This window comes from Anomalospiza imberbis, chromosome 4 (genome assembly GCF_031753505.1).
Source record: "Anomalospiza imberbis isolate Cuckoo-Finch-1a 21T00152 chromosome 4, ASM3175350v1, whole genome shotgun sequence".
Classification (NCBI taxonomy): domain Eukaryota; kingdom Metazoa; phylum Chordata; class Aves; order Passeriformes; family Viduidae; genus Anomalospiza; species Anomalospiza imberbis.
Genome location: NC_089684.1, coordinates 65,515,698 through 65,535,558, shown reverse-complemented (window position 1 = coordinate 65,535,558; position 19,861 = coordinate 65,515,698). Strand labels below are relative to the sequence as shown.

The following is a 19,861-nucleotide window of genomic DNA, read 5'->3' as shown; positions in this document are numbered from 1 at the left end:
CCCGGGCGGGGGGCGCCGCTGCGGGGAGCGGAGCCCGCCGCTGACAGCGCGGGGGGGGCGCCGGGTCGCGCAGGGGAGGAGCGGGCGGGGGCCCCGCGGGCGCGAGGCCGAGAGAGCCTCCAGCGTTTCTCGCTGTCTCCCGCAGGATGAAGACCATCCTCAGCAACCAGACCGTGGACATTCCCGAGCAAGGTCAGTCCGCGCCGCGGTCGGGAGGCGCTCGGCCGTGCCGCCCCCGCAGCCCGTAACGCGTGTCCGCCTTTGGTCCGCAGTGGGAGTTTCGCTGAAGGGCCGGACGGTCATCGTGAAGGGGCCCCGAGGAACCTTGAGGAGGGATTTTAACCACATCAACGTGGAGCTGTCCCTCCTGGGAAAGAAGCACAAGAAGGTGAGTGCTGCACAGGCCCTGTCGCTGCCCGGAGACAGAGGGGAGCTTTATGACTGGCTTAAAACTTGGTGGCGGTGTAGGAGAGTGACCAAAAATGTTCGGCTGCGGGTGAGTTGTTTGGTAGATTTTGCTTATTCCTGTGTTTTCTGAGGGAGAAATTGGTCTGAGGGAAGCGCGGGGCCTCCTCGGGCACTGCGGGAGTAATTACGTAGATTGCATTCTTATCTAGTGACAGTTACAGGGAAAGGGGTTGATTACTCTGTGCTGTTCTACAAACTGGATCTTTTAGAGGATAAAAATCAGTTTACTGGATTTCCAGAAACTGCAAGTTATATTAGGAGAGCAGAGATAGATAAATGCATGGTTTTTCTTATTGTCTCAACAAGTGTAAGAAAACATGGGGCGTGACTGATTTCAGCTACTGTTTCATAAAGATCGAGCGTTTCATTGAAACTGGGGATCCACACTCAGGGTTTCATTTAAGTTGGCGATGCACGGGAGGCAGACTTTAAAACAATACGCTTAGCAATTGCCAACGCATGCGTTAGCTCAGGACTGTATATTTATCTACCCCAGCTCTTTTGAAGATTTGTTAGTGGCAAGACCTGAAGAATACAAACGTTTCTCCCGTGTCTCAGGTTAGGATTTAAAAGACAGGAACCAGGTGGGCCTTTAGTAAGTAGTCTGTCAAATAAACAAAACAGTTCTGTGTTTTTGTTTGGTGGGCTTTTGGTAGTTTATCTGCAAGTTTTGTTCCTCATTTGTCGCGTAATTATTTTGTTGCTGGTTTTGAAGTGTAGCTGAAAGCTTTGTTAATGTGATTTTTGATGCAGCTGCGTGTTGACAAGTGGTGGGGTAACAGGAAGGAGCTGGCAACAGTTCGCACCATTTGCAGCCATGTACAGAACATGATCAAGGGGGTCACTCTGGTAAGTTGTGTTTGGAACCAGGATAACTGCTGCCCTTTTTGTTACTTGCAGTGAGAGCCTTTTACTTTATGGAGGGAGAGCGCTTCTAAGCATCCAAAATGCAGCTTCTTTCTCCTTTGGCTTTTTGCCTTGCCTTTGCTGTCAGGCAAGTTCTGCAGGTGGAGGAAAGGATGGATGTCTCCTGGGCTCAGTGTCCTGCCCTTTTTCAGAAGCTGTTGCTACACCTTGACTTTAGTTTCTCCTGTAAGATTCGTGCATGTGTTCTGCCTTGGGCCTGTTCTGCTTTCAACACCTGGCTGTGTCCTGTGCCCCAGGGCTTTCGCTACAAGATGAGGTCGGTGTACGCTCACTTCCCGATCAACGTAGTCATACAGGACAATGGCTCACTTGTGGAGATCCGGAACTTCCTGGGAGAGAAGTACATTCGCAGAGTGCGGATGAGGCCAGGTGAGCGTTTCTGGAGACACATTCTGCTGGTTTTAACTAGGCTTTCCAAGCTGTTTTCTTTGGGCTCTGCCACTGGGAATGGGAGAGGATGAATAATTGTTGGAGCAGCATGTGCTTGTCTGCATTTATGTAATCTTCTTTTGATATCATTGCCACTGTTTAGATTTATTACTAATAATGCCTCTGTAATTTATTTTTACTAGCAAGAGCTAGCTTATAACCAGTCTGGAGTTGGTTACTGTAATACAAGGAATCCAGGATCTACGTTAATCACTGGGAGATCTTAAAACAGTGTTGATAGTTGGAAACCTGCAACTGCTTAGTGTTAGATTTGCATTTCTGTTTTAAAACACTATACATGAGCTAGTTTCATACCAAATCATAGTTATGGTCTTTAAGGTGTTTGAATTTGCTGATCATCTAGGAGCATGCACAATAATCTTAGAAACTGCCATCTTATTAGCTGTTTTTACATCTTGCACACTTGGAGTTTCAGTAAAATGTCTAACAGAAAAGCAGGCACTTGATGGAGCTTGTTAAACTTCTGGAGGGAGGCAACAAAACATTTCATAAACAGAGTTACATAAAGACTGTAGGAAAGATTTCCCTTATCCATTTGTTTTTTTCTAATTCCACTTCTGGTGAGGATATGGGTAAGGACATTTAATGATGTTTTGGGGTGACTGTAGAGGAATGCATCAGACTTGTCCCAAAACACTGGTAGATAACAGTGCAGCAGAGTTACAGGGTTTTTGATTTACTGTGGGATATTAAGGGTGGGCTTGATTATTGTATTTGATTTCTTTTTAAGTCAGCATTTACTGTTAGTAATGGTCTGGCTTAAAATCTGATATCTGTTGATTAAATAGATGAAACTGTAAAAACTTCTGTTACTCCCCTTACAAATTCAAGTTTCCTGTTAGAGTCTCGAATGCCGTCATGTTTACTCCTTGTGAGTATTTGCACCATTGCTAGTGTAAACAGTGCGTGACCTGACAGGGGCAGGTAGTTTTTAATGGCTTTTGATTGGGCTAACTCCAGTTTTGTCTTAATGAGCACAAGCCTGTGGGAAATGGCACCACCTTGCTGACAGCTGTGCTGGCAAAGCGCTGGCTTCTACACAGTGTTGGTGATTGATGCTCTAATGTAATAATGGGTAAGCAGGACTATCACTTCAGTAGCTTTCACTTCAGAGCATGACTTGCACTAATCTTTAATTGAAGCTGTGAGGGAGGACAACTCTGTAATGGATTTGAGGGACTTTCTTTAACAAAGTCATAGAAACTAATTATTGTCTTGAATACTAGTGTCTAGATATGTAAATTGGGATAGGACATTAATATTGTTTCTTTAATACACTTGACACCTTCAACAGTGTGGATTATGTGTTTGCCTTTCCATAGGTGTTACCTGCGCAGTATCTCAAGCCCAGAAAGATGAGCTGATCCTTGAAGGGAATGACATTGAGCTGGTCTCTAATTCAGGTTTGTGAAAGTAGATGTGTGGAAAATTATATGGAAACTTTTATCTGAAGATACCGGCTTAGCAAACTCTTTACCTCAAACCCTGAGGTAAACAACAGCCCAGTTTTTTTTTTTTTTTTTTGCTCTAGTGACTGTAATTGCTTTTCATCGTTCCTTACTCTGTTTCTAAGCTTAAAGATGTTTTTACAAATCTGCAGAACCTTCTTCTTCAAGTCAGTACTTATGGCATTTTTGGCACCAAACTTTTCAGCTTTTCAGTTGTACTTGTGTGCAGTAATGAAGTGCTTCTGCCCTGAGTTGCCAAGATGAGCTCAGTGAAATGCATCCTATTTTCATTAGACTCTACAGGATTTAAAGTTGGTAATTCTGTCTCTAGATGACAGTCCTGTTTGTTAGTTGAAATACTGGCGCATAAACAAAGACTACAAGTTGGCTTGGACCTTTTGGCTTTGTGCTAACAGTCTCACTTCATCTGCAGCTGCTTTGATCCAGCAAGCCACAACAGTCAAGAACAAGGATATCAGGAAATTCTTGGATGGGATCTATGTTTCTGAGAAAGGAACAGTGCAGCAGGCAGATGAGTAAAACTCATAGGTTGGTATCATCCTAATACACATTGTACATCTTCTCTGTAGAGATGGGGACTTGACAAGGTTTATCTGCTTCAGTATGGCCATGGTTAAACAGGTTCCCAATAGGGATGAAATTTTGTTTGTAAAAGACATCATAAGATGCATCATAAAACTTGAATTTTGGTAGGTCTTTCAACAGCAGTTTTCCATCTTTCATCAACTTGGCATTTTGCTACTATATGAATGGTGGACAGGACCCAATTTATATATAAAGGTCTTCCGAGCAGTTATCATGTAAATGCTGGTAAACAGGTCAGTTTAACAAGGACAACTATTTACATTGTCCATGGACATTGTTACTGAAGTTGAGTAGGAGGATTTGGGGATAATTTAGGAATTTTAACTGCTAAAGGAATTTGATGGGTTTCAGCTGTGTGTGGTTCCTTACATAGTACAAAACACCTGTGCAGGATGAGACAGTCTGACTTGCAAATAACTTCTGTGCTGTGTGCCTTGAGAACCTAAGCTTGAGGCAGAATGTAGATGAACTGAGTTTCATAAACCATTTTTTTTAAAAAATCATCCTCCAGATACCAAACATTTGCAAGCCTCAAAAAAACCCCCAAACTTTTAGTGCCATTCTAAGTGCTTTGAGAGATGGAGCAACTTACTACATTTGTTGAACAGTTGAGCTGTTGTGCTTGAAGGCATCTTTAAGTAATCTTAAAGATTACTTAAATCTTAAAGATTTGTGAAATCAAGCAAATTCTTTGAGCTATTAATGTCTGTCTTACATTAAAATTATCAGATAAACATCAAAGTGTTATAAACTTACAGTTTCAACTTTGCACTGCTAAAATGTTTCTAAAAGCTCTTAATGTTTTATTCACAGTTGTCTGGATCCCAATCGTAATTACTGCGAGATATTGTACCAGCAATGCCAGCTGGTACAAGGTGAGAACACCCTTAGAGGTTTAGTAAAATAAACTATATTTCATATCTTGAGTTTGTTGTTGGTTTTTTGGTTTTTTTTTTTTTTTTTTTAAGAACTAAATGGTGATTGCATGAGCCTGATGGCTTTTATAGAAGTAGATTGCACAGTGGTTCCGCCCTACCAATGTGTTTTCAAACCATTGGACTTCATTCAGACTGAATGAATGTGCTCAGAGACTGGTAGGGCAATGTGTAGGCCATGCTACCATGATCTTTCTGTGACAACGTCATGAAGTGGCATTTTTGAGTCATTAAGAAATAGTAAAAGCATTTTCCTCATAGAGGGAAGACCAGTGTTCTTTCACATCTTTCTCAAGCCTCAGAGGTGTGATGACAGAATCTGAAGTAAATGAAAAACAAAACTGAAATCAGTAGAACTAGATTTGTAAGACCATTTAAACTAAATACATAGATAGAAGCAGTAGTCTGAAAATACAATGCTTTATTGCTCAAATAAGAAAACAAAGGACTTGACCTCAAAGCTCAGTCAGAGTGTATTGCTGAGTTTCACCAGCAGTGAATTATCTGGGGATACAGCTTGGTTTCTTCACTGCTAATCTTGCCATGTAGCAGCATCTAACTGGGAGGTTATACTATTTCTGTGCAGTAGTAAAATCCACATTGTCACTTGCTCCATTCAGTTTGGAAAAAATATATAAAACATTGGGATAGTACAGAAACATACTTGGCAACAAGTTGCTAAAGCATCCCACGCATGTTAAAAAATTCCAAAATTGCCCAAAATCCACTTGTATAATGACAAGTGCATTTTACATTCCTCACCTTTGAGTGGGTTAACTATTAAGATGTTATCTGCTAGTAAAAATTTTTATGGCTGCTCCATTTTGGAGGTGAAAAATTGTGATTGTATATGGTTTTGTCTGCAGTTACATTTGCTTAAAACTACTTCACCCAATCTGTAAGGGATATCTATTGGTCAATAATGGAGTTAACTTGGTTTTGTTCTTTTAGGGGTATCTTCAGAAGCTGGCCTGGCACATTTCATTCCTGGTGTTGTACTTAGTTGAAGTTTTGTGGAGTTTAATAACACTTCTAAACCCTAACAGGTGCAGTTTCATGCTGAACAACACTCATAACATGAATACACATCACAAGACTTGAAAAAGGTGCATACCAGTTCTCAAAAGTTGCTCTCTGCAAGTAAAGCTGTTTTAAAGGTTATTCCAAGGCACAGGAGGGTCATATTTTTTTTTTTTTTAACAGAGGAAGTTGTCTTCTAGGTACAGTAGGTGGATAAAAGTAATTTCACTAGAAACAAGTGGCATGGCTGTTCTTCCTGTCAATGTGATTACTTTGTTTTTGAATGAAATGCTTGGTGTGTGTGACTGGAGTGACTGCTTTTCCACAGTTGTCTGAGTGGTATCATCCACTGTAGGATGCAGTGATGGATCTCACTGAAAGTGGGCTTGTGCCCCCTTTTAAAATGAGACACAGATGCATTTGATGCTTTTTGCCTTAAAACGTTTCCTTCTTTTTCTTTTGTGAAAAAAAATAATAGCTAAAAGCAAACTGAGGGTAGAGAAAAGGCAGCAGGCAAAGAATATTAACGGCTTCTTCTGAGAAATAAACAAGCAGAAGCTACACTGCTTTTCGTGGCTAGAGGGGCCACAGACTGAGTGGTCAGCAGGAAAGCCATTGTTGCTAATCAGGCTATTGTAAAATCTTACTGAAGGCTTTTCTTTTGAATCTGAAGTGAAGAATCCAAATCTAGGCTTAGATTTTTCTTCAGTCAGCTTAAATGCATAGTAGCCTTTAATCTTGACTTTGTCAATGTGGTAGGCTGAGAAGGAAAAGAAACCAAAACAAAGTGTTAATAAAAAACTACAAGTCAGGTAAAACCTGCAGAGTTTCTGGTAAGGAGTTAAGATTTCAAATTTTTATAAATTTAGAAAGAGTACTTATATCATAAAATATTTACTGCTTCTAAGACTCAGATGTCTTAATTACATAGGGACAGTGCCATACTGTTTTTAAAAATTAGTTATGATTTGGGAATTTTTAGACCTATGCCATGAAAACTGGATTTGTACAGGGAATTTGTTTTCCTGGGAAAAGCTAGATGCTGCTCTTAACTGAAGCCAGCTGCAAAGACTTGGGAACAGCTGTCCATAAGTGTTACGACTGCAGCTTTCCAAGAATTCCTGCCCTGCTCCAAACTCAGCTGCTCATCTGCAGCATGCATGGCTCTGTGTGACACTGCTGCACCAAAGTGCTGGGTGAAAATACTTTAAAATAGCAGGCCTTGAAGTCATGTGCAAGCACTGAGCATCGTTGGGAATGTGACCCAGACTAAGAACATGTAAACATTTAATAACTTAATTCCTTTAGTAACGTATTGTTCTTTTGTTTGCAGTATGAAATTAGCATGGAAAATAAATCAGCAAATGCTTATCAGTCCTGTGGTAACTGAGAAAGCTAAGCCCTGGAGAGAGAACACTTTTTTCTTGGTGTCTAAAAGTAGTCTGAAGCCATGCTTAGCCATGAGTTAACATTTCTCATTTTTTATTAACTGCTAGAGAGGAGAACCCAGGATACCTAGACTTTGTTTGATGTCAGTTACCTCAGAAAAGCTTTTAAACCCCCCATGTCCTGATCAGGATCTCTCTAATGGTCATCAGTAGGGAACAGTGAGGGCAGGGATGTATTGCACATCTCATTTTGCCTGTATGGTTCAGGTACCAAGGCCTTGCTGGTAGCCTGTGTTTCACTGCTTTTCTTTAATGATTGGTCAGAGGAAGAGGGAGGGTAGGGGAGGGGTGAGGTCCCTGCAGCATTTCTCATACAAGAAGCTGTTGCTGAAGATCATTGCCTTGAATGTTTTTGTTCTCTAATTCCATAACTTGCTAGTTTTTTTCTAAAGCGAAGAAGTAGATTTCTGTTTGTGCCCAGGAGAAAACAAGCAGTGGAACAAGAACTAGAGCTGGACTCTCCCTTCAACAGCAGCTGGTGCTGCTGGTGCCCTGCTGTACTCTGTATGTCCTTTCAGGTCTCTGGACTTGCATGTCCTTTCAGGTCTCTGGACTTGCTTGCACTTTCCTGTCCAGTGACTAGTTCAGTAAGCAAGGAGGCTCTTGCCTTTCTTTGGAGAGTAGAAACTTTAATTGTCTCTTGGGAGTTGTTGGGCTTAAGTGCCATCTCCTAATAATTTCTGAGTAACTACTCTGCTGTATGTGCATGCCCAGAGAGCTTCTCTCATGGCTTAAACTGGAGGCAGCTGTAGCTGCATTTTGTGCAAGGCACTTGATGCCATTCCTTTGTGTTGTAGCTGCCCTGAGTGTGGCTGTAGAGTTGGGCCCCTCAGGGGCTTAGTGCTGCTGGCTCCTGCATCTGAACCAGGACTGCTCACTCTGTCCAGGGCAAGACTTAGCTGTGCCGGGGTCTGAGCCATGGAAATGGCTCTGGGGAACTTGAATCTGTCATGTACTCACCTTTTAAAACCTCTTGTACGTATTTGCCCAAGTAATAATTTCGAAGTTCATCATTGTCTAGGGATGGGTCATCTATTCCATTTGCTGTGATGTAAATGTCGATGTCACCGTAAGTTTTTTTGATCCACCTGAGAACTTTGCGCATTCCCCAAGGCACCACTGCCAAACGAGAAGGGGAGCTCAGGCAGGTGATATCCTGCAGAAATTGAATGTCACGATCAAATTCATACTGGCTTCCATTCTGAGGTTCGTCAATCACAAATCTGGTGGTGAAATGATTCAGTGCATAGAAGTCAGCTGCACCTTTGACAAGCTGCTTTTCCTCTCTTGTGAAAGATGGCAACAAAGTATATGAACGGCCTTTTCTGTTTTTAAAGGCAATGTATTCCTTCATAGTAGCTGGATAGTCCCCAGTCTTAAATATGGGATTGGCAAACCAGCCTATTTCAAACTGAAGAAACCTGTTGGCAGCTTTTGAATGGGATTCAAAGAAGGGGTTGGCAGGCTCAGCCCAGTCCGAATGCAGGGACAGGGACACTTTGCCGTACTGAGAGGACCGGTACCGCTCATCGTATATTCTCCAGGCCATGGCGTGTGCTATTAATAAATTGTGTGCTGCCCGGTACGTGTCATTGCTGCTCCTGTTGTAGACATTGCTTAGCTGGTTAGGCTCGTTTATTGTAATCCAAAGTTTAACCAAATCACCAAGCTCCCTAAAACATAAAGCTGCGTAGTCTTGAAAAGCGTAGGCAGTGGATTGGTTCAACCATCCTCCTGTCTGCAGCAAAGGACCCGGCAGGCCCAGGTAGGTGTGAGTTGGATAATACAAGGTGACCATGGATTGAACGTTGAGTTTCAGGACTTCACTAATCACACATCTGTAATACCTAAGAACTTGCCTGTTGACCACTGACAAATCTCCATTGGGTAAAATTAGTGACCAGTCAAGTGCAAATCTGTAGTGGGTGACTTTCATTTTTTCCAGGAGATCCAGTTGCTTTTTAATACTGACAAAATCTGTGCACTGTGCTGGTCGGGTTTTTAGCTTTACCCCTTCAACTTTGTGCAGAAGCCCATCTCCTGTGACATTCCAGAGGTACAAGCTGGAATCGCAGAACTGTGGTGAGGAAGCTGCCGATTCTGCCTGTGAAAATAAAAATATGCTATAATGGGTTTTAATTAAATGAACTTAATACCTGCTTGTAGTCTGCATTTCTGCCTGTGTTTAGCTGTCAATTAGTGCTGGATGTCAGAAGGCTCTGCTTAGATGCTCCAGGGGGAAGAGGATAACCAACTCACCTATATGGACTTTGTGCTAGTGGTCATCTTATCATTCTGTTCCTTTCCCTATGAAAAACATCCAAATTGCACTTTATGATTACACATGGGCATTTGCCCTGCCACCAGCCTACATGGCATGTTTTCACAGAGATGGCTCTCCCTGGTCGAGTTCACTCTGGTCATGCACACAGCAGGTCTCGGGCAGCTGCCAGGAGAGCGGGTGATGAGAACCAGCACCAGGGGCTGTATGAGGCAGGCATGGATTATTTTGGCACTGCTGCTGTGATCAGCCTTGTGAAACTGAGGCATAGTAATCTGACACAAACAGCTTGTGGCATTTAGTTACATCTTTTCTATCTTCTAATCGTTGAAAAAGTTTGGAATAACACTTTTTTTTTTAATATTCCAATTTTAAATGCTTTTTTTAGGTTTCATAGTACAATATAGTGAAGTTTAAATTATTTAGATTGCTTTTTTTAAAGGAAATGTACTTCATTTGGTGCTATATATTAACAAGATTTACAGAAGCTTAACTTTTTCTTCCTCTACGGTTGTCAGTGAATAGGTTAAATTATGGGATTTTGTTGTTATTTTTTGAGGCTGGTATTTGTCATGCGACTGTCTATGTGCAATGACAAGAAGGGTATCCCAACACTGCCCATACATACAGTTAGCTTATTTACTAGGTTTAAAGCAGAAATAGAAGAAAAGTATTGATAAGTCCTGTAGGAACCAGTTTGGACAAAGGTTGTATAATCTGTTTTCTAATGTGAGCTCAGATGGTAAAACCTCAAGGTTAATTATCTTCACCTCTGCTAGGTGTCTTTTTAAAGATTGGCTTCTTACCCACTTGTCTGAGTGGCACTTAGAGCCAGGCCTAACCCAGGAATGTGTTTCTGCTGTAGACAAGACCTGGAGCCTGCAGGTGGCTCTGCTGCCACCAGTGTAATCGCCTTGTCCTTGCCCTTTGTCACTCTCTCCATCAGGCCTTCACAAGCATCCCTATGGCCACACTGCAAACTGGATTTGGAAACCCCTGGTTTAAAAATAACCCAGTAACAATTGGTTGGATCGACTTCTTGGTCTGAAATTTCCTCATCTGATCTGCCACATGGAGATGCAAGCAGAGGGAGGGCAATGCTTGGAAGGGCTCCTGCAGCAGCAGCCAGCACTCTGTGACCAGCTCACCTGAAAACATGAAATTGAACCAATGCAATTATGGCTTAACTTCTGTTGGCAGTGTGCATTGAAATTCTTGAATGCAAGGTGCCATATACAGCCATTTGTTCACGAAGCTGCTAATCACTCTGTTTCCAGAGATCCGCTTAATATTTTATGCTTACCTTGAGAACAGACTCGGTGATACCCCAGGAGAACTCGCAGGAGAACTGAGCTTGCAAGTTTGGGGTAGAATCCTTTGGGAAGAAGCCATTTTCTCGTATGATTTGTTTATAATAAAGTGCAGATGACTTAGGAATCCTTTCCTTTTTTTTGCTTTTGAAATCTACGTAAAATAATCCACGCCTGATGTTGTAAGCATGTTGCCATTCGAAGCCATCAAGGAGGGACCAGGCTGTGTAACCAAACACATCTATGTTGTCGTATTTAATAGCTGCATAAGAGAAGGTAGCATCAAGAGTCTTGTATTTAGTACTCTAACATATATAAGGGATATTTATGAGAAAGTGCTATTTATTTTGAAAATCTTGGGTGTCTTCTCAACATCTGTATGGACCAACTGTAATTCATTGCAAAACTGATGTATATATCTTAGTCTTCATTTACTAAAAAAAAGGTGTCACTAAGAAATTAAGGTGTCCTTAAGAAATTAAATTACTGTAGGATTCTTTATTTCTGCTCTGACCAAACAAGAAATTTTATATTACATCCAGGTTTGAAGTTTCATTTGACAATTTGCCAGTAAAATAATACCAGTAAAATTAGAGAATCATGAGTTAAAATAAAGGGAGCAACAGTTGATCTGGTTTATAAATTTGTCATGCAGCTTAAACTCTCTACCTTTATTTGAAAGATGTCTATAAGCTCAAATATTTGGGAATGTCTACTCAGCTTGTAGATTGAAATTTTTTTTTGTTAGCATGGGACTGTTAATGACTTTAGAGAAGTAGGGTAGAGCAACCCAGAGACTGATTTAGTCACCAAATGGGTGGGTGCAGTGCATGCTGATTTCTTCAGGCAATCTTAGTGTCCCTCTTGCAAAGGAGTCTAGATATGATCTTTTACATATAATATATGTAAAAGATAACAACACAGCTGCTTTCTCAGATGTGGAACCTGATTCTTCAGGAAGGGCAGCAGAGCCTGCAAAGCACTTCTCAGCAGACACCAACTAACCACAACGCTTTTCACCTGTGCAGGCTCGTGCCAGCTGGCAGCCTGGAAGGAAAAGTCCAAACTTCACAGTCAGTCATGTTCACTGCCTGTCACTACCTTTAAGCTAGGAAATAACACAGGATAACTCTTCATGTTAACCTTATCAGGGCTGGAATACCCAAGGCAAAGAAATGACCAAGTAGCATTGCTGAGGATTTTGACACAGACAGGTGGACAAGCCATATTTTACCTGTAGCCCACCACACCAGAAAGCAAAGGAATAAAGATGAAGTTTTCTTTATTCTTTCCAATATCATTTAGCCTCATTTTCCCAGGACATACCATTTTGCGTTGTTCTGTATTTCCACTGAACTTCCTTGCCCTAGTCACACCAGGCTGCAACTTGAGCAGAAAGCAGTTTTGCACAATGCATGTATTGATGCAGCAGAGTTCCAAGGTACCCAGAAGCATGGGCATAGTCCAGCTGGATGTTTTCCTAGCTGCCAGATGAAATCAGAAAGCCCAAGAGCTTGCAATGTGAATATATGGGAAGCTGATAGACAAGACCAGAATACTGGAAAGGAGATGAGGAAATGTAACAGAGCAATACAATGGCATATATTTTCAAAGAAGGCAACTTCTAAATTAGGGAAATCATGGGAGAAAGTACAAAAATATCTGAAAATACCCATTGCAAAATGCAGAGGCAGAGAATGGTGCAGAGGATAATGAGATAAGCTAGAATGGCCTTACAAGTAAAGTTGAGTAGTTGATGTCCGCAATGAGGAAGGTTGAACAAATGGGAGCAGACATCTAGGGACAGACTAAGTGACAACTGAGAACATTTTTGTTTGTTGAAGCATATTGAATAGATGGGGATAAGTTTAATTGTCAGAGCAAAAGATGCTGTTGTACTTGAGATGGTGCATGCTGAGATTTTGTGGCCATTTGAATGGGTAGGGGAAAAAATTACTATTTTATGTATACTTTATGGTAAAGAAAATTAAAAGTTAGGCAGGTGACAGAGATCTGGTGGATCAGAGTGAGAGTATGTTGGTAGCATTGTCTGCAGGGACAGTGAAAGGAGAGGGCAGAAACAGGTCAGGATCCTGACTGATTGTTAGAGTGAGGATGGGAAAAAAACCCTGAAAAACAAGGGGAATTTTTGGGGCAGAAACAAAGGGCTGAAGGTAGGAAAGCTCAGGAGTAAACTAAGCTCCCTATGTCACCAGAGGTGACATTCACAGAAGACAATCTCAAGGCTTTTCTGTACCTACTATAGGTGGAGTCTTAAGAGTCCTGCAGGAGTAATAGTTTCAGTATGGAAACCCTAACCCTAACCAAACTTAACCCAATGCAGATGTTGGACTTTAGCTTTCTGGGACAGGGGCTATGGGTTTTTTCTGTTTGTATAACACCTAGCACCAGTAGATCCTGATCCATGACTTGTACTCATGCAGTATAAATAATTAATGATTAACTTTGTTGCCATTATCTCTTAAAAAAAAAGATTAAATTATTACAGAACTAAATATCAAATTATCAAAAGTGCTCTCTGAAAAATCCAACAAGTAATTTCTGTACAAACCTTGTAAAACCTTATTAATGAAGTTTTTCATTATGTAGATGGCTGTGGTGTCATCTGTTTTCACATGGCTGTCAGTGAACCAGCCATTCTCTGCAATCAAGATTCGAGGACTGTTGTATTCCAGTTTAATCCAGTTCAGTACTTCCCTCAAATTGAGTGACAAATTTTGTCCCATTTTTGATAGAGTGTTTGGAGGTTTAAAGTTACTAGGACCAAAGGAAAAAGCAAAGAAGTCAGCTGTTCCCTTTATGTAGTTTTTTTCATCTTCAGTAAAGTGTGGCAAAAACAAGAATTCATCTTTCAGTTCTTCTGGATAATCCCCATCCCCGTGGATAGGTTTAGCAAACCATCCGAGTACTCTCTCCATGGACTTCTGACATTTAGAAATGTCCGACTCATCTTCCAATTTGTTAGGCTCGATCCAGTGGGATCCCAATATTATGGATATCATCCCCTTCTGATAGGGTTCAAAGTGTTCTTTGTAGGTATGCCAAACTTTTGCATGAGCCTGATGAGAGAAAAATAGCATTAAATTGTAACTCTAACAAGTCTTTTTGTGCATTGGCAGCTAGAGAGGCAGGTAGCTCCATCTGAGTCACTGCAGGCTTATATGGCACATGAATTACCCTGCACAGTTTAATGGGCAGTCACTGTTACCCTGCAAGGTTCCTTGGGATGAAGGCAATGCTCAGTAACTCGTGTCTTGTGACACGTTAGGGCTGTGGCTTTTTGCCTTTTAACACATGTCTAAATTTCAGGAGAGATCCCAGCCGGGATGAGAACAGCTCTTGTTACACAGACACTTTGCAACAGCTCTAACAATGGGATTTGTACTCTGTGATCTAGCCAGTCCCATCTGAGTCTTTCTCTGTCAAATGGTGATTCCTGGTATGGTTAAAATTTCAAACCATCTTTACAATTATTCCATCAATGATGCATCTCATATGATATTTTATTTGTCAGTGGTGACTCTGTGCTACTAAGTGCTCTGTGCTCCAGGGGTTACCTGGACTTACTCTGATCAAACCACATCCACCCCATCCCTCTTCTTGGGATTTAGTTGCTTTATTCTGGCCTAGTCATATGAACAAGTATTCAAGTTTTGATATTTGCACAATTCCTAAATGTAAAAACTTGGGCAAAGAACCCAGCTGTGAAGTTTGAACCCAAATGTCAACTTTCACAGCTCTGAGTGAGAATTTTGTTCAGGATTTTAGTTAGTTTCTTCTTTGAAATGACCACTGCACTGTATCACATCTTAATACTGCTTTTCTGATTATCATAATGTTTTAGAAAGTGCGTCGTTATTACATGTCACAATTAGCTTCAAATGTCACACTATTAATGACTTAAATAAGGGCATACAGCAGACAAAACTTACACAAAACCGGAAATACTTGGGAGACTGAGGAACCACTAGCATTGTCAAAGTCCTATAGGGAAACAGGACAGGTAGGTCAGAGAGGAGTGACTCTGGGCTGCAGCGTGAATCACATCAGGTGATCTGACGCAGGGGAGGGGAGCTGACCTCTCCCAGCTGAAGAGTTGTCAAGTAACTCAGGGTTTACCTTTTGCCTGTGCTGTGGCGTTACGCTCTTAAGCTGGAAAGAAAATAATAGTTTGCACCCAGAGAAAAACATTAGGAGCATTGTGAAACACTGAGTGCTGAGTTAGATTGTCATCATTACTAAGCCAAACAGCATTGCTTACCTTTGACAATAATTTCAGTTAATTTATCTAGAAACATACAGCCTTGACAGTTTAAAAAAACCTCCAAAAGGCCTGATGTCAGGTAGGTATTTGTTTAAGCTGGGCAGTCCCAAAGAATTACAGTTTGTGAAATTTTGTGTATCAGTTGTTTATGGTTTCTAAGGTCATGCTCGTAACATTTGTTCAAAGTCTGTCTTTGAAAATACTGATTAAGTGACACTAACCTTTGAAATGCAGGTTCTGTAGCTGAAGAGGGAAGCCAGCAAAAATGGACTCATGAGGCAAATTGCAAGATAAAGTGTTATAAAATGGATTTCTTAGTAGCCTCATCAGAAAATTTAAGTGGCCAGTGCCATCTCCTCAGTTGCCCTCACTGTCCTCTCCTGAAAGTCCCTCCAGCCTGGGGTGGCTGCTGGGGCCAGGCTTACTCTGTGCTCTGCCTCTTTTCTCACCTGGTTTGTACAGTTTTTCTCCAGACACAGCCCACAAACATCACTGTTGAACGAAAGGCATATGGCATATGGCTTATAGCTTAACAAGAAACCCCCACTGCACTCAGCTGTATGATGCACAGTGCCAAGTACCACGACAATAGCTCCAGGTAAATCATAGCAATCACACTTTTCTAGGTGAAGTGGAGAAAGATGGCTTTGCCAAAAAACAACTAATTAGAACGCAATATTGACATGTAAAAGCCAATCAGGGATAACTCGTATTCATACACATTTTCAGGAGGTGATTAAAAGAAAATAAAATTGCTATTAAAAATAATGTGTACAGTAGAGGATATAGGCCCAGGTATAACTCTAGAGGGGTAGACCTCAAGTATATATAAGTGCATTTCATATGAGTCAAGATAGAATCCTCATATACAAATTCATATTTATCACTGATGACTTAATTCTGAGGATTAACTCTTAACTGTAAAAAACTTCTCACTGTCTACAGTAAGGATTTTACAGACATAGCAGACACAATATAATTTGCTTACCTATAAATCTGAGTTGTTAATTATCTGTAAAGAAACTGGACATTCTCAGATAGAAGGTGTTTGCTAAATGCAAACTATTGTTGATGGAATCAGCTGATTTACAGAATTTGTTTTTTAAGACCAGATATGAAACAAACATCAATTTAAAAGCCGTATCATACATCAAATTGGGTATTTTCAGTAAATCTTGACTAATCTTTTTTCAGTTATAGTTTAATTCCTAATCTTTTATTTTCCTTGTTAGAGCAAGGACAAATGTCAAGGCTAAATACACAGTTAAAGTAGGATCAATATTGGGTATTTATTCTAGCTATGTATGACTCATTAATTTCAGCATATTTTCCTGGTATAAATGTAGAAAATATTCCCTAGTCTCAAAAGTCACAGAGAGTACTATGTCAGTTAGTACTAACCATGTAAAAAGGATAGAAAAGTCAACTTAATAAACTGAAGCCAACAGTATTTGTTCTTCTCTCTTTTTGAAACATTCTCGTACTCCTTGAAATTCTGATCCTGTAATTTAACATATGCACATGCAAAGAGCTTTCAATAGAGCAATACTTTCAAATTCTTAAGATACTTTAGTCAGCCAATTTTTCTTTGAACAGCCATGAGTATACAAAACAATGTCAGGGGGGTATATGGAGTTATTTTAGTGTGCTGGAAATCAAAAACATTTAGGAAAACTGCAATTGAAAAGATGATAATAAAATTATTTGGGCTTTGTGTCTACTTGTTTGGTGTTTAAACCATGAAGAACTAGAATGTAGTCTGATGATGATGATGTTACAGTTCAGAAGAAGGGCAGGGGTATGTGGCTTATTTGAAGAGTGTATTTCCATTCAAGGCTTTTTTGGTCTGTGGTAAAGATGCCCCATAGTCAGTAGAGCTAAAGCAGAATTAAACCCTTTCTTTTGCAAACTGAATCTCAATTCTTGTGAAGGATTGCCTACATCTCGAGATGCAGGTGACTACACTTCTTGAGAGAGTGTTATGAAGGACTGAGGCTTTACTGTCATAATTTGTTGTCTGTTAATTGTCCTGCATTTGGATTGTGTTTTCCCTAATGATTACCAAGAAATCTAAGAAAGCTAACCTGAAAATAACAAATCATCAAAAAACTATGAATCAGTGCTGAATTTTACGTCATCACTGATGGCTGCTACTATTTGAAAAATCTTCCAGCAAAGACATTTACAAGCACAGATAATTCTGGTGTCCACCCTAGAGCCATACTTGATGGAGACAGGCTTCCCTTCTTCTGTAAGAAATACAGGTGCTTGTGTAGTTTCATCTTTCTGCATCCTGAGGAAAGGAGTCTCCTTTGGGGGAAGGGAAGGAAGTGTCTGGTAGGACACAGAGGTAATTATTTATTATTTCCCATTCATGAAGTAGCAATTTGTTTTTAAGAAGAATGAATTACAGGACTTTCCTGGGGCACACTCATCCACAGTTCCCAAGTCAGTAGTGTCCATGAAGAGATCCTGGCATAGAGTGATCTATCAAAGAGCTGGGAGTAATGCAGCTGGGCACAGAAAAGAACATGATCTGCAATGGACACTTAAATCATTCTTCTGCTAAGTCTGAAATCAGTTAGTGACTCAGGATTCTTGACAACTTTTCTGTGTGTAAAACTTCTATTGACTGCAATGTGACTTTCTTGAAAAATGATTTTCTGAAGGTTCAAGGCCAGAAGCAAATACAAGAATTTGTCAGTTGCAGAATATTTTAACTACTCTGGCAAATAATTTTTTCCCACTTGCATACTTCTTTCTGTAGGATTAACCTATTCAGATTTATTTGTTAATTAAATGTACAATGTATGGCAAGTTGTAGAACAATTCTCTTTGTGATAGTTAAGAATAGTCTCAGCAGGGAAAATTATACTGGCTGCAAAGATGGGATAGAGACGTGCTCTGTAAAGCACTTTGAGCACAGCAGATGCAAAAAAATACTGTACATCATGGAAATAATTTGAAACTCTCAAGTACTGAAAAGGACATTTGTTTTCTTCTGAACACAGGAAGCACCAACCTTACTAGTTTAGAAGCAAACATTTTGCAATATGATCTTACTAAGCTAGAACAAATCATACTTAGATATACATACTCTATGGCCAGTAAAGTTGATTTAATATGCAAATACACATTTATTTCCTTCTAAACTAATAGAATAGTCATTTCAATATGGCCAAATCTGTTTAACTAAATGTAAAGAACAAAGAATGTTCTTTAAGAGTTAGAATTTGTATGTAAAAGGTCATTTAAATAAAATAATAAACAAGCACTTTAAAACAAATAATTACTGAGTCAGCTGTTGTGACAAGCACTAAGATCAAAGTGAGGGTCAACAGAAAGACTGCCTTAGCTAAAGGCTATTTCTTGGTGCTTTCACAGCAGGTGATTTTTTTTAAAAACATTGATCACAGGACCAATTCCTCCTATTATCTCCCACATCAGTGCAAGATCAATTTGTAATATCTTATTATACTGTACCTTGATCAAATTGTGTCCTACTGAGTAGACAGTTCTTATTTTCCCTCTCTCTCCAGGAGCATGAATACCTGTGCCATATCCATGCCAAGCAACTAAATATGGATTGTGGATTGTAATCCAATATTTAACACGGTCCCCAAAGGTCTGGAAGCAAAACGTGGCATAGTCATTGAAGATATCAATCACTGATTCATTTTTCCATCCCCCGTATTTTTCTTGCAGCATCAAGGGCAGGTCCCAGTGGTACAGTGTGACCACGGGGTCAATATTTCTGTATAGCAAAGAGTCAATAAGGGTGTTATAATACTGAAGTCCTTTTTCATTGGGAGCTGCCACCACTCCAGTGGGGAAAAGCCTTGACCATGAAATTGAAAACTGGTAAAAAGTAACTCCCAAAAAATCCAGAGCAGACAAATCTTTGTCCAACAAGATATAACTGTCACTGGAGGTGCCTGTGCTGTCAGTGTCCCTGAACTCCGAGCGGGTGAAGCGGTCCCAGATGGAGGAGCCTTTCCCGTCCTTCCTCCAGCTGCCTTCCACCTGGAAAGCTCCTGTCCCTACTCCCCAGAGAAAATCTTTGGGGAAAGTGTCATATAAAAACATCTGTGTTTCGCTCACGAGGCTGAAGTGGGAGTCCTTTTTCCACACAGATCTTCCCTCTCCAGCAAGCCCAGTAACTATCCTTATGAAAACTAACGTCCAAAAAGCAACAATCTTCTCCAGTCGTTGGCCACACATGATGCCAGTTTATAGTGCCAGTGTTAAAAATCAGATTTCTTGTACTGATGCTGAAAAAATTCCATTCTTCTGCTGGAGTCCACGCCGTGCAGGCCGTTTTCATTTGCCACAAACTGCTGGAGTGTCTTATCAAAGCTTCACTAAAAGCTTGTGATCGTAAAAGCCTTGTCAATGATTAGCCTGAACTGTGAGACGTAGAACAGGTCTGAGAATGGTGTAATTTATAGGGAGGTGGCCTCTGTGTGACCACTGAGACACCTACCTGGCTTTTTACTGCAGCCTGCCTCAGCAACAGAAATGCTAGGAACTAATTTATCATCATTTAAAGGTCAGTCATTCAGGTGGGATAATAAAGGTGACAGAGGGTCTAAGAAGCTATCACATCCTTTATTTCTTGTGGAGCTGTATTTTGAGGAAACATTAATACAATTCACACCACATAATCACCAATTTAAAGGAGAT

The 19,861-nt window shown here is 40.5% G+C and overlaps 2 protein-coding genes across 2 annotated transcripts; one reads left to right on the top strand and one right to left on the bottom strand.

Annotated features, from left to right (window-relative positions):
• The first annotated feature begins 33 nt into the window (after window positions 1-33).
• Window positions 34-3,962, top strand: RPL9 (ribosomal protein L9). Its single transcript, XM_068188899.1, has 6 exons — window positions 34-192; window positions 273-388; window positions 1,222-1,317; window positions 1,632-1,764; window positions 3,168-3,248; window positions 3,727-3,962. The coding sequence occupies exons 1-6, from the start codon at window positions 147-149 to the stop codon at window positions 3,831-3,833; spliced, it is 579 nt and encodes a 192-aa protein (XP_068045000.1). The 5' UTR covers window positions 34-146; the 3' UTR covers window positions 3,834-3,962.
• Window positions 2,568-19,709, bottom strand: KLB (klotho beta). The gene is made up of 5 exons (XM_068188896.1): window positions 18,662-19,709; window positions 13,466-13,973; window positions 10,887-11,155; window positions 8,263-9,406; window positions 2,568-6,614 (listed from the first exon to the last, which is right to left on the bottom strand). The coding sequence occupies exons 1-5, from the start codon at window positions 19,397-19,399 to the stop codon at window positions 6,253-6,255; spliced, it is 3,021 nt and encodes a 1,006-aa protein (XP_068044997.1). The 5' UTR covers window positions 19,400-19,709; the 3' UTR covers window positions 2,568-6,252.
• Window positions 19,710-19,861: the final 152 nt, after the last annotated feature.

What these genes read in the sequence shown, in the direction of transcription:
- RPL9 (XM_068188899.1), top strand. Translation starts at nt 147, where the DNA reads ATGAAGACCATCCTCAGCAACCAGACCGTGGACATTCCCGAGCAAG. An exon ending in CAGAGTGCGGATGAGGCCAG is followed by an intron (nt 1,765 to 3,167) that starts GTGAGCGTTTCT and finishes GCCTTTCCATAG; the next exon opens with GTGTTACCTGCGCAGTATCT. An exon ending in TGAGCTGGTCTCTAATTCAG is followed by an intron (nt 3,249 to 3,726) that starts GTTTGTGAAAGT and finishes CTTCATCTGCAG; the next exon opens with CTGCTTTGATCCAGCAAGCC.
- KLB (XM_068188896.1), bottom strand. Translation starts at nt 19,399, where the DNA reads ATGTGTGGCCAACGACTGGAGAAGATTGTTGCTTTTTGGACGTTAGTT. An exon ending in TAGGACACAATTTGATCAAG is followed by an intron (nt 13,974 to 18,661) that starts GTACAGTATAAT and finishes TTCTCTCATCAG; the next exon opens with GCTCATGCAAAAGTTTGGCA. An exon ending in CGTACAAGAGGTTTTAAAAG is followed by an intron (nt 6,615 to 8,262) that starts GTGAGTACATGA and finishes TTTCCTTCTCAG; the next exon opens with CCTACCACATTGACAAAGTC.